At 41.2% G+C, this 14,534-nt stretch overlaps 1 protein-coding gene across 3 annotated transcripts in view; it reads left to right on the forward strand.

Moving 5' to 3' along the window:
* mkln1 (muskelin 1, intracellular mediator containing kelch motifs) overlaps nt 1-14,534 on the forward strand; it is a 64,060-nt gene that overhangs the window by 37,601 nt on the left and 11,925 nt on the right. For all 3 annotated transcript variants that reach the window (XR_009770899.1, XM_061715195.1, XM_061715196.1), the window contains exons 13-14: nt 5,829-5,976; nt 10,442-10,556. Coding sequence is in view for 2 of the 3 variants with exons in the window: in XM_061715195.1 (XP_061571179.1) it covers nt 5,829-5,976; nt 10,442-10,556 (263 nt within the window). In the remaining variant the exon portion in view is untranslated. The remainder of the gene's footprint in view (nt 1-5,828; nt 5,977-10,441; nt 10,557-14,534) is intronic.

Raw genomic sequence — 14,534 nt, forward strand, 5'->3', positions numbered from 1 at the left:
ACCAGACACGTTACACACAGACTCGTACACACACTCGTACACACACTCCTACACACGCCCACCCGTGCACAGCCAATGTTCAGTGCTTTGGATATTTCAGCTGAAATTTCAAAATGTTATATTAGTTCAATAAAGTTTATATATTATTTATATTTCATATATATCTTGTTTGGTTTCTTCTGTTATTGGACACACGGTTTGTCATGCCATACCTGAAAAATGGTAAATGCTAAAATGATTTGTTTACTGCATGAGCTGTTGCAATTTCTTTCTTTTTTTGCACTTTGAATGGATATTGAAAGGCCTATTTGAGCTATTATTTCTTAGTTATTTCACAATAATTATTGTGAAATTATTATTTCACTAGTTATTTTACAGTCATATAATTCAGGCAACAGCTCAAAAAACATTTTTAATAACACTAACCCACATCAATATCGGATCGAAACAAATCTGATCGAATCAAATGGTGATAATGGATTCTGAATCTTAAGAATGGGAATCAAATGGATTCTTTTTTTTTTTTCTTTTTTTTTTTTAAAAGGTTTTTTTTTGGGCTCTAGTGGCCCTTTATTGGACGCAGGAAAGGTGCGCGGGCTAGATTCGAACCCGCGACCACTGCAGGAGGAGGACTGTAGCCTCAGTATATGGCCCGCTGCTTAACCCACTGCGCCACCAAGCGGCCAGAATCAAATGGATTCTTGACATTTGAATGTATCCCCAGCCCTGTTTGTGGAGTAAAGATGAGCAGGACAGAAGGAGCCTGCGTCTCTCAGTGGGTTGCTGGTTTGGTGCTGCTGCTGACGGTTTGTGGGTTCAGCCGTCAGCATCTTCTACATCAGGGGTGCCCAATCCTGGTCCTCGAGAGCCCCTATCCAGCATGTTTTAGATGTTTCCCTGCTTCCTCACACCTGATTCTAATTGTCATCATTAGCTTGTCATAAAGGTCTGGACAACTCTGTTGTTGAAACAGCTACTTTTATCACGGTGTGCTTAAGCAGGGAAACATCTAAAACATGCTGGATAGGGGCTCTCGAGGACCAGGAGGAGCTGAGTGTGAGCGAGCCGTGTGAGCGAGCCGTGTGAGCGAGCCGTGTGAGCGAGCCGTGTGAGCGAGCCGTGTGAGCGAGCCGTGTGAGCGAGCCGTGTGAGCGAGCCGTGTGTGCGAGCCGTGTGAGCGAGCCGTGTGTGCGAGCCGTGTGTGCGAGCCGTGTGAGCGAGCCGTGCTACACGTCTGGTCATCTCAGGTCTTCACATACTCTCCTTGCCACTTGAGGTGTAAGATACTGGCACAAGAATGTGCAGCATTTCAGAGCTGATGTCCAGTAGGATGAGGATGCTGTTAACCAGTTAACCAGTTATCCAGTTATCCTGTTAACCAGTGTTCTGAACTCAGTAATGATGGATTTGTCCTCAGGCAGAAACGTGATGTGATATGTGCAGTTTTACTAAAAGAGTAAGTCATATACTCATGTAGGGCTGCAGCTATCCAATATTTTGGTGATCAATTATTCTATGAAATATTCCATCGATTAATCAGATAAAACTTTGCTTTATTAAAGCCCATTTATAAATATACAATAGAAAACAAGACAGATCAATAAATAACACTTATGAGAATAATTTACATTTATTTACATATAATGCAAACTAGTAAACTGTTTACATTTTCCAATAAAAATAAATAAAATAATTTCAAACTTAACATTTCCTGAAACATTTAAAAATAACTTATTTTTTCCAAGTATCAAAAGTAAAAAATATTCTTAAACACTGCTTGTAAATGGTGCAACTTCACATTCAGAACCGACCCATTTCAACAGAAATGCTTGACTTTGGCCGGGACTCCGAATCTTACACCAGGGGCACCAGGACTTTGGTTTATTTTATTTTAAAATTATTTTTATTTATATATTTTTTATTTTTTTTTTTATTTGAAACAATCCCACATTTTATTACTTTCGCTTCGCTGCATTTTTCTCATTGTCACTGTTGTCAGTCCCGGCCGGCGTCTGCAGCTAAACTGTTCACACGCCGTCTTCTTCCGCTTTATAAAGGACACATGCACGTAACACGTTGCGTCACATTAAAAAGAACCCGTGTGAAACATGAAGTTTTAAATTTATTTTTTATTTAAACGAGGCTTCAAGGTGAACGACCCTAAGCTCCTGCCTAACCGTCTGAGTTCATGCATGTCAGACTAGTACTTGAACAGCGTGAAGATAAATGTTCCCTGGAATACAGTAGTAACATTTCCATGAGGCCTTACAGGAGGCGCTGAGACCATACGGATGCTTTGATCTGGGAAGCATTCCATGTAAAAGGGGCTATATTGACCATATAATCCCTTTTAATAGCACTGCAGCCACTTGGCCAGTCACCACAGACTAAATAGCTGCAGTATGATTTAATGGAGCAATTTAAGGAAGCAAAGTGAATTTCTTGTACTTGCAACTAACCAGCTCAGATTGCCGTGAGGCTCGACATCATTTGAAAGATGGTGTTTGCTGTAGTCTCAATCAAAAGTGTCATCGTTGTAGCCGCACCGCTGGGTGAAGGAGAGCTGCCCCTAGCCCAATACAATAATGTGGATTATGAACTTTATTGGCATAAAGTGGGGGTTTGCACAAGCACGGTGTGTGTGTTATCTACAGCAGAAAATCCACAGCTCCATGTGATGGGAGGAAATTCAGTTTGTCTTCTAAGATGCATCATTTTCTTAAACAGACCTGAAATCACAGCAGAACAGTTATTGGTGCATATAACCATCACTGATTAATCAGAGAATTGTATTTAATCTGCAAAACACTCCTCAGTGACTTTTATGAGAACATCTGGGTCTTTGGCATAAACTCTTACATTGCTGGACCAAGTTAATATTTATTTAAATGCCTTTTGTTTTCTGTTTAAAGTTCCTTGATAACTGAACTGAGGTCAAAAGGTCACGGCAGCTCTAGTATCAATGCTTTATTCATACAATACAACACCTGAAAAAAAATCCTTCACAAAAGTAAGCACAAGCTCCGTTGTGACAATATAATCCGGTTTGGGAAGCATTCCATGTCTGATAATATAATACAGTTATAATACAATATGATGCAGTCTTGTAAACAGCACAGTTGGTTGTCAAATGGCTTTAACCTGCAAAGAAAACAGTTAAGAACACTTGTTACTGACAGCAGTCAATGGCATTTAAATGCAAAATAAGACTTGGAGTTATTTTTAACAGGTCAAAGTTTATAATCTTCATCACTGATCATCATACTACTTTTAAAATCTTAATTTATACACAAGGTCTTGCCCTGAGCCACTGCTGTTTTTACTTGATGCGTCTTAAGTTCATTAATTCAAGTGCACACGGCCTATGAAAAGGAGAGGTAGCAGATTTCTGCTGGAAGAGCTCGGCAGCCGGGCTTCCTCCCAGGCTTCCTCCCAATCTGTGGGAGATAATAAGGGATCAGAAGAAGCTGGAGGATTCAGATGTGCATGTGAAACTGAGTGTGAGAGAACAGAATGTGTTTTGGCAGTGATGAAGCAGCAAGTCCAGACAGTCTCTTTAATCCATCCTGATTGGTTTCAGGTGTGGCCGTGTGCCGGTGCTGACCTGCAGCTCCAGAACCTGCGGTTTGTCTGAGCTCACTCTGATCTCCTGTCCATACGCTGGGGCTGATACTCAGTGCGTTTACATGGGAAGTTTCATTCCTCTTTAATTCAGAATTAAAATTAAAAAATTTAAAATTAGTAAAAATGACCATGTAAACACCTAATTCCAAATGAAAATGGCCATTCTGAATTAAACTTAATTCTGAAGTAAGTGTCTGGTTTATTCTGATTTTAAATTTGAATAGAATAATTCCAGATCCTGTAAACACTCATTCCTCTTTAAATTAATTCTGGTCTTTCTTTCTGCTCGTTCCCTCACCCGTCTGTCTCCATGACGCTTATATTCCACGCTGGGCTGGTTTTCCTAACAAAGTTTCAAGATGCAGCAGCAGTAAACGCTGGTCAAGAGCAGAGAACATTTATTTAATAAATAGAAATCATTAAAAGAACAGATGGAAACAGGAAACATCAAAATTGTGAGCTCTTCAAAGTTGTAGCGGCTAAGTTAGTTTTTCTTCCGGTAGACGTAACTTCCGGTCAAACATGTTTTCCATGTAAACCTCAATTCAGAATTACTATTTCCATGTAAACTCAAAGGAAAATAGTTTAATTCTGGATTATTTAATTGGGAATAATGAATTCCGAATTAAAAAACATGTAACCGTGGCCACTGTCCCCACACCTTCAGCTCAGTCCCTGATAGAAGTCTGCAGTCAAACCTTGATTAGTGTTCAAAAGCACAAATGGCAGATCACTACGAAAAATATGTGGAAACGTGGCCTTAGTTTAGATCACAATCAAATACGTCACAGCAACCTCCTACTTCTTATCTGGGTGTTGAACATAAACGAGGGAAAGTGGAGTCGGGTGAGTAGGTTCTAGTGGAAAAGTGCCATTAGAAAGCATAGCATAGGTAAGTAGAGGAATCTGTGCCTGTCGTCCTGATCTCTCACCACTTGTAAGCGTTTCATAATATGAGACCACCCAAGATTGTTGAGCAGATGAAGAACAGCATTCCTCCTCCAAGACTCCAGCTAGTGTTCTCCTCGGTAAGACAGGGATGTTCCATCCTCCATAAACTTTTACTTGTCCCAACTTTTTATCCATACATTTTGCTTTTAAATTTCAAAACTAATTCCTTCCAAAAAAGACATGAAAACATTAGATCTTTCATCAATATTGTATTGTCAATACAATATTGGATTATCAACGTTAGAAAAGCATAGCATTCTGTTTTTATTGAGTTAAGCTGGTATTCTCCTCAGTTGTGTGGAATAAGACCTGGAAACAGGCATTGTGGCTTAGGATTGTCAAATTGGTTTAATTCACCATACCGATTGTTACAGATTACTTTTGTAATTCTGTATTTGACCCGGTCTTTGTACGTTTTGACCGTATAGAAACGTAATTCTCATTGTAAGAATGAGATGTACCTGCTGTATCTACTGCCCTTACTGTTTAACAACTGGTGCCTTTTATTATTTTAACTATTTTCTTATCATTTGATTTCATTTTATTTGTTATTTACTGTTTAATTGTGTAATGTTGATGTAAAGCACTTTGAATGACCTTGTGTTGAATTGTGCTATACAAATAAACTTGCCTTGCCTGTTGGATCAGCCTTGTTGGCTCTTTGCTTCGTTTAGTCTTGGTGTTATGAAATAGAAGTTGACCTAGTCTACACTTCTGTCTGGTTGCTCATATGTTGTGTAACATTTAGAAGTGGATGAGTCTCTGGCTCCCTCCTCTCGGCCCCGTGTCGGAGCTGCCACTGGTCTTATAAGAGCAGGAATGACTGAATTGTTGTTGGTTTTCTCAGTCGTTCAAGGCAACTGCTGCACGTGGCTACTTTTTCCAAGAAAAACAAAGCACAAAGGCTTTTAGTCAGTATTTTCATGAGTGAGGACGTTTTATTGGTCGGGTTATCCTTGTGTGTCCGTTCACATGCCTGCAATATTTTCACAAGGTTTTTTCTTTATATGATGCCACTTTGAGTTAGAGCTTCTTCCTTTTGCTGTTGCTTAGCACCCAACACAAGTTTTTTCTTATTTGCTTTTTAAAAGAAAAACAAGTTTTAAACTATGTTGATTTCCACCTGTTGTATTTCCACCCTCAAAAATTAAATATTACTGAATCCAAGCTGCAGGAAAAATATTTAGCTATTTAAAATAATGTTTTCCTTCCCTGAGCTGACTTCTTTGCTTATTTTATTTGTTTTGGTCCAGTTCCCATGACGGGTTTCACCCAGAGAGCCACCATCGACCCTGAGCTCAACGAGATCCACGTCCTGTCGGGCCTCAGCAAAGACAAGGACAAGCGCGAGGAGAACGTGCGCAACTCCTTCTGGATCTACGACATCGCCCGCAATAACTGGTGAGAGAACGACAAACACCAGAGCTGCATCCCAAACTCCAAACCTCCACCCTGATGAGTAGCACAAACAGACCCAAACATTAGTACGTACACAATAGTATGCGCTATCCTACGACAGAGTATTAGGGCCAAACTAAGACAAAAAGAAAAGGGAAATTACGAGAATAAAGTCATAATAATATGAGAATAAAGTCGTAATATTATGAGAATAAAGTCGTAATACTACGAGAATAAAGTCGTGATACTACGAGGATAAAGTCGTAATATTACGAGGATAAAGTCGTAATATTACGAGGATAAAGTCGTAATATTACGAGAATAAAGTCGTAATATTACGAGAATAAAGTCATCATTTATGAGAACTCTAACAGGAAGAGCATATACGTCTTTTGTGGAAGAGGAGCTGTCTGGTATAGTATATTATAGTATAGTAGTGGTGACTGCAAGGCTAGCGGTGGTTCCATCTGCTTCTATTCAAAGAACAATGACAAAGAACAAAGAACAATTTCTTCCAAGTCTGTGTGATTCCTTCTTCGAAATAGACGCAGTCGTTTGCACAATCGTTTTAAAGTCCTTATATTGACAATAATTCGATGCTGATGTGCCAAAAGATCAAGTATTTCCTTATTTGTGAAAACGATACCAAAACATAACTTCACAAGATGCTCAATATTCCTCATTTTAACACAGGAAGAAGATGCTCTTCCTGTTAAAGTTCGTAATATTACAACTTTATTCTCATAATATTATGACTTTATTCTCGCAACATTATGACTTTATTCTAGTAATATTACGACTTTATTCTCACAACATTATGACTTTATTCTTGTAATTTTGTGCTGCACAGATATGTATATTATGATATAATATTAATATTATAACATTGGCATATAATAATATTATCTAATGTCATCTTGTTTGGGCCAGGATAAACGGGAAAGGGCGGAGCGGAGCTGCTACTGCTGCTGTGGGGAGTTGTTACCATGGTTACCATCAGGGGTTAATTTGTGCCGGATCCTGCCGGAACAAGATCCGGCACCTCTCGATTTTGGCCTCCCTGCGTTCCGGGACTTATTTGGGCAGATCCGGCACCTCTTGTATATATATATAAAACAATAATAATATAAAAAAGTTTTTTTTTTAATGTATAAAAAATAATAATATGCATAAATTCATTTACAGAACAAATCCCTAGCATTTCATGTTGTTTATAAAGATTTAACGTCATTTGAAAGAGTTGAAAGAGTTGAAAGAGATTTGTTGATGCAATGAAAAGATGGGCCAGCAAATCACGCCCCTGACCAAAAAAACTTTTTGGAGCCAGCAGCGAACATGTCAAAAAGACAGTTGAATTTACTGTCTTTTTTCAAAAAGAAGGAAGAGTTGCATGATTCGGGCTGAAGCCCCTCCAAATTTGATCTCAGCCCCCCAAAATTAAGAGGACATTTTTCCCTTTCCAACGATACCAATATTGTGTTTGTACAATTTAAAACTGCGTTATTTTGGGGATGATGCAGCTGCGTCTCTCTGCCTGCAGTCACTGCACTGTGCAGCAATGTCCCGCCCACAGCTCCATCTGATTGGTTACACAGAGAGACAGGCACGGGAAACAGCCAATCAGCGGTGAAGACTGTGCATGCTCTGTGCTCACACACAAACAGAGCAGGGGAGAATAAGTTTAGAGAAGCTCCGGAGAGGATATGTTTCCAAGGTAAGTTAAGGCAGCAGACAACCTATTATTGTTACTCTAGCTTTACAAAGTGCACCAGATTGATGCATTTAATTGCATTATGCTCAAAAAATGTCCCCCCTCCCGGTACCCCCTCGATGTTCCGGGACCTCTTCATGGACAAATTAAGCACTGGTTACCATGGTAACCATGGTAAGAACTCCCCCTCCCAACAGCAGGAAGTAGTATGTCCCGATTAATGCATACTACTGATATTTACTCAAAAGTGTGCCAAACTTTTTTTGAGTATATACTGTTTAGTTTGGCATTTCGGACCCACCAAATGTTTTTTTTTTTCCCCCTGATGTTTCTGTGGTCGTAACCACAACACTCACAGGAAGTACATCACACATAGCAACGCTTTGAAGCTTAGATCCTCAATACCAAAGATCTGAGATGCATGCAAGCAGTACATGCACACTCTTCACGCCCTTCACGCTCTTCACACCCTTCACACCCTTCACACCCTTCACACTCTTCACACCCTTCACACTCTTCACACTCTTCACACCCTTCACACCCTTCACACTCTTCACACCCTTCACACTCTTCACACTCTTCACACCCTTCACACTCTTCACACTCTTCACACTCTTCACACCCTTCACACTCTTCACACTCTTCACACCCTTCACACCCTTCACACTCTTCACACCCTTCACACTCTTCACACTCTTCACACCCTTCACACTCTTCACACTCTTCACACTCTTCACACCCTTCACACTCTTCACACTCTTCACACCCTTCACACCCTTCACACTCTTCACACCCTTCACACTCTTCACACTCTTCACACCCTTCACACTCTTCACACTCTTCACACTCTTCACACCCTTCACACTCTTCACACCCTTCACACCCTTCACACTCTTCACACTCTTCACACCCTTCACACTCTTCACACTCTTCACACTCTTCACACCCTTCACACTCTTCACACCCTTCACACTCTTCACACTCTTCACACCCTTCACACTCTTCACACCCTTCACACTCTTCACACTCTTCACACCCTTCACACTCTTCACACCCTTCACACACTCTTCACGCCCTTCACGCCCTTCACACCCTTCACACCCTTCACACACTCTTCACGCCCTTCACACCCTTCACGCCCTTCACGCCCTTCACGCCCTTCACGCCCTTCACGCCCTTCACGCCCTTCACGCCCTTCACGCCCTTCACACCCTTCACGCCCTTCACACTCTTCACACTCCACATATTGATACAAATCTCGGTGCGCGGTGAAGAATCACTGTTCACAGCATTGGTTGATTTCTGCACACAAGGCTGGTAATCCCCAACCCTGCATCCCTCCACTTCCTGTTGGTGATTTGCTGGCCCTCGGCAGGAGGGTCCCCCCTTATGATCCTGGTCCTGCTCAAGGTTTCTTCCCTCCTAAAGGGGAGTTTTCCCTTGCCACTGTTTGGCTTAAGGTTTTTCTCCCACTAGGGGAGTTTTTACCTGCCATTGTTTATGTAATAACTGCTCGGGGGTCATGTTCTGGGTATGGGTCTCTGTAAAGCGTCTAGAGACAACTCTGTTGTATTAGACGCTATATAAATAAAATTGAAATTGAATTGATTTGTGTGTGTCTGTTCACACTCCTGTGCGCGTGTGTTCTGTTAGTGTTGGTGTTTGTGGAAGAACAAGCTGCACTCCTCACTGTTCCAAGTACATTGATTTCAGACACTGTTCTTGTACAGCATGTTCAGTGAAATAGGTCACTGATGGACTTGGAGATAGACGAGCACATGCTGGGTCACATGACCGTCCTGCGTGTCTGTCTGGAGCTGCAGCACCCAGAGATGATCTGTTAGTACGGCTCCCTGGATGGCTCTCTGGCTAAGATATGATGACACCAGTTTGGATTAGTATTTACTGGTGAAGGTGTCAACTAATGTATTTGTGATATACACAAATGTGATTAGTACAAGTTGTAAATTACTGTTTTGAGTGCAGAATAGTATTGGAGTAAGGGAATCAATTAGCTCATATACTATATGAAGTATTAAAATATAAACATACATATGTATATATGTAATTTAAATGGGGCGGAACCAAAAATGGACAGGTGGTGTGGGGGGGGGTTGGGCCTCAGATCAACCGGCTCCTTCCTTCTGACGTTTCAATTCTGCTTTCCAGGTTGGTTTTTGTGATTTAAAAACTAACCAAAACTGTTCTTTGTTAGTTGTGAATGAATTTGTGATAGTTTTGACCGGTGGATGTTGCAGTTAGAATACGTCGCCGGGTTGAAAACTGACTTTTCATGGAAGCGGGGAGAGACGTGGGTGGGGGGCGAAGAGTGAATGTTTAACGGTTTATAAGAGTTAAGCGGGGTTTTACTGCTTCAATTTGTATATTATTTACGTTTAAAGCACGTTTTTATGAGTTTGTTGGAATAGTTAAGGACAGAAGAAAATATTAATAAAAAAGTAAATCCCAAGTGTAAAGCAGAACTCAATTTTCCTGTCCATTTTTGGTTCCGCCCCCATTTAAATTACATACATACATATTTATATTTTCTATATTTTAATACTCATATATACATATATATGAGCTAATTGATTCCCTTACACCAATACTATTCTGCACTCAAAACACGACTTTAACTAATCACATTGGTGTATATCACATATTCAATTATTATTTTTTAAATGTATTAATGTACTAAACCACAGCTTGAGGATTTCCCCCCCGCCTTTGTCTTTAAATGTGTTTCTGGTTCCTCAGGTCATGCGTGTATAAGAACGATCAGGCGGTGAAGGAAAACCCCAACAAGACTCTGCAGGAGGAGGAGCCGTGTCCCCGCTTTGCACACCAGCTGGTCTACGACGAGATGCACAAAGTAACGCACCGCCCCGGCCTGCACCTCCCAAACATACCGGAACATACGCTGGCAAAGCCAAACACTCAAATAGTCACAGGAGGTCCATCCAAATTTGGCGAGCGTATTGAAAAGTTGGGAAGAAGCCCTGAACCAGGAATGGAAATCTTGGTTTGAAAGCAAATAGCTTCTCAGAATAGACGTCACTTCCCACTGGAACAGCCCCCTTACTGCACTGAGTGGTAAAACATCAGCAAAAACAGCTGCAACTAGTGGAGAAGACGGGATAACAGCCGATTATGGGCTTAAATTAAAGTCGGTTGGACCTGACAGTGACCCGTACAGTTACCCCAAGAACCAGTGGTCCATGGACATTAATATTTGGTACAGTTACCAAGAACCAGTGGTCCATGGACATTAATATTTGGTACAGTTACCCCAAGAACCAGTGGTCCATGGACATTAATATTTGCTACAGTTACCCCAAGAACCAGTGGTCCATGGACATTAATATTTGCTACAGTTACCCCAAGAACCAGTGGTCCATGGACATTAATATTTGCTACAGTTACCCCAAGAACCAGTGGTCCATGGACATTAATATTTGGTACAGTTACCAAGAACCAGTGGTCCATGGACGTTAATATTTGGTACAGTTACCAAGAACCAGTGGTCCATGGACATTAATATTTGGTACAGTTACCAAGAACCAGTGGTCCATGGACATTAATATTTGGTACAGTTACCAAGAACCAGTGGTCCATGGACGTTAATATTTGGTACAGTTACCCCAAGAACCAGTGGTCCATGGACATTAATATTTGGTACAGTTACCAAGAACCAGTGGTCCATGGACATTAATATTTGGTACAGTTACCAAGAACCAGTGGTCCATGGACATTAATATTTGGTACAGTTACCAAGAACCAGTGGTCCATGGACGTTAATATTTGGTACAGTTACCCCAAGAACCAGTGGTCCATGGACATTAATATTTGGTACAGTTACCAAGAACCAGTGGTCCATGGACATTAATATTTGGTACAGTTACCAAGAACCAGTGGTCCATGGACATTAATATTTGCTACAGTTACCCCAAGAACCAGTGGTCCATGGACATTAATATTTGGTACAGTTACCCCAAGAACCAGTGGTCCATGGACATTAATATTTGGTACAGTTACTAAGAACCAGTGGTCCATGGACGTTAATATTTGGTACAGTTACCAAGAACCAGTGGTCCATGGACGTTAATATTTGGTACAGTTACCAAGAACCACTGGTCCATGGACATTAATATTTGGTACAGTTACCAAGAACCAGTGGTCCATGGACGTTAATATTTGGTACAGTTACCCCAAGAACCAGTGGTCCATGGACATTAATATTTGGTACAGTTACCAAGAACCAGTGGTCCATGGACATTAATATTTGGTACAGTTACCCCAAGAACCAGTGGTCCATGGACATTAATATTTGGTACAGTTACCAAGAACCAGTGGTCCATGGACATTAATATTTGGTACAGTTACCAAGAACCAGTGGTCCATGGACGTTAATATTTGGTACAGTTACCCCAAGAACCAGTGGTCCATGGACATTAATATTTGGTACAGTTACCAAGAACCAGTGGTCCATGGACATTAATATTTGGTACAGTTACCAAGAACCAGTGGTCCATGGACATTAATATTTGCTACAGTTACCCCAAGAACCAGTGGTCCATGGACATTAATATTTGGTACAGTTACCCCAAGAACCAGTGGTCCATGGACATTAATATTTGGTACAGTTACTAAGAACCAGTGGTCCATGGACGTTAATATTTGGTACAGTTACCAAGAACCAGTGGTCCATGGACGTTAATATTTGGTACAGTTACCAAGAACCACTGGTCCATGGACATTAATATTTGGTACAGTTACCAAGAACCAGTGATCCATGGACATTAATATTTGGCCACCAATCCAGTTTCCTGATATTTATATGTACTTAATTTCTACGCCGGGGAAATACACGAAGCAAAGCTTGAAGGCAGACAAAAGTCTTGACGCTTGGTCTGACTTCAAGGCAGGATTTGTTGTAGAAATTAAAGTTATGAGGACACTGAACTTTATGATTTGACCGTTTAACGTTAGCTACCCAAAAATCCAACATTACCTGATACAAAATGGGAACCACAAATCCACGTTTTGGTGTCTGGAATCCAGTTGTTTCTGTGAATTTCAGTGATCCATTTGTCTCTCTTAAAGGAGCTTGAGGCTCCTTTTAAGAAATGAGACTCTTTAGCGTCACCCTTCACCACGACGGCAGTTGGGGGTACTGCAGCCAACAGTGAAGCCAGCACGAGAGAACGGGGAGAACGTGCATGCAGCGTCATGTGACGTCACATCCACAGCCCAGCGCGGGAAATTCGGGACCGAATTGCAGCACATTTTGCAGCACACAGCCTGTTCAAGGCAAAGGAGAGATACGCTAGAGGGCTCATTCTTTTGGGTTTGGAACGCTTCATCTGACATTATTACTAGAAAACTTAAAATGTATACGGATTTTTTTCATAAATCTTGCCACAATCCGGCCTCATGCTCCTTTAAGCTTTTTTTTCTGCAGTCTGTAAAACGATAACTCGACGATTTCTTGCTAAATCTATGAGTACAGTCGATCGCACAACAGCTCTTTCCCATTTTAGATGTTTTCCAGTTGCTCAAACTGAAGGTTTACGCAGACACTCAGTCTTTCTGCCACTCAGTCTTTCTGCCACTCAGTCTTTCTGCCACTCAGTCTTTACTAAAGGTTTGCGTGTGTAAAAACGTGTGCAAACTTGACAGCACCCGCAAACCAAAGTGCCAGCTGATCTACTAACAGCGTGCAAAGAGAACTGCGTCTCTCAAATGCGCAAAATAGCACACGCAATTCATTTAGTACTTTTGCCCTGATGAATAATCAATATGGGGCGTACCCGCCAGAAATCGCTAAATACTGGGAGGGGAACATGCAAATTGGTCCATTTACCACGCGCAATGAGATTTACCAAGCCTGAAAGTAATTGCGCGTATTGTGATTGCGTCTGTATTTAATACGTTCGAAAGGAAGGTGCTAATCTGCTGCTGCTGTTATTGTGGCAAGGAGGCGACATCCAAAATCAAAGAATACGCAGAGAGAGAGTCTTTATTCTGCTGCATGCTATTTTAAAAATGGTTGCACAAGTTTTATTAAAGGCCACTTTTTCTTTAGTTCTTTGCCTTATATCTTGCCACCTTCTCTTATTGTGCCCCCCTCCACTCGCCCACAAGCAGGCCAAGCCTTTGTGCCAAACTTTGTATTTTATTGATTACTTATCTTATCGTAAATTACATTTATTATTCCAGTGCTTATTATTATTATTATTATTAAAACCCGTGCTTATTAATCACAAAACTCAGGTTAAACATCATGACCAAATCCGCTCCGACCCGGTGTGTCTGTGATCAGCGCAGACAGACTGCAGCTTCGCCTGAATTATGGTTCTGCGTTAAATCGACGGCGTAGCCGACGGCGTAGGGTCGCGGTGCGGTGTGCGTCGCCGCGTACCCTACGCCGTCGGTTCTGCGTTGGTGTGACGCGGAACCATAGCAGCATCAAACTCACTCTTATCTACGCGGAAATAACGCTAAAATATAAAGAAGGCTTCCCAAAGTGTGATCTATGGTGAAATAGGAAAATTAAGATGTGCAACTCTTCTAAAGGTGACATATGCATTTAATTGACTTCATGGCGCCAGCCTTGGCGTTTATTATTACGCAAATGTGGAATGTTTGGGTCTGTCTAATTTCGTCAAATTAAATTTGGAGATTCACCGTTCACATTTTTATGTGTATGCGTTGTATGAGAGAGAGATGGAGAGGGCGAGGGAGGGAGAGACGTGGCCTGTACGTCGTTGTTTTTTGTTTTTTTGCAGTTTGGGTGCACAATACACTTGTGTGTGTGTGTATTAAAAAGAGATTTTGCAGTATGTTGTGT

The sequence above is a fragment of the Cololabis saira genome, chromosome 23 (assembly GCF_033807715.1).
Source record: "Cololabis saira isolate AMF1-May2022 chromosome 23, fColSai1.1, whole genome shotgun sequence".
In the NCBI taxonomy this organism is placed as follows: Eukaryota; Metazoa; Chordata; class Actinopteri; order Beloniformes; family Belonidae; genus Cololabis; species Cololabis saira.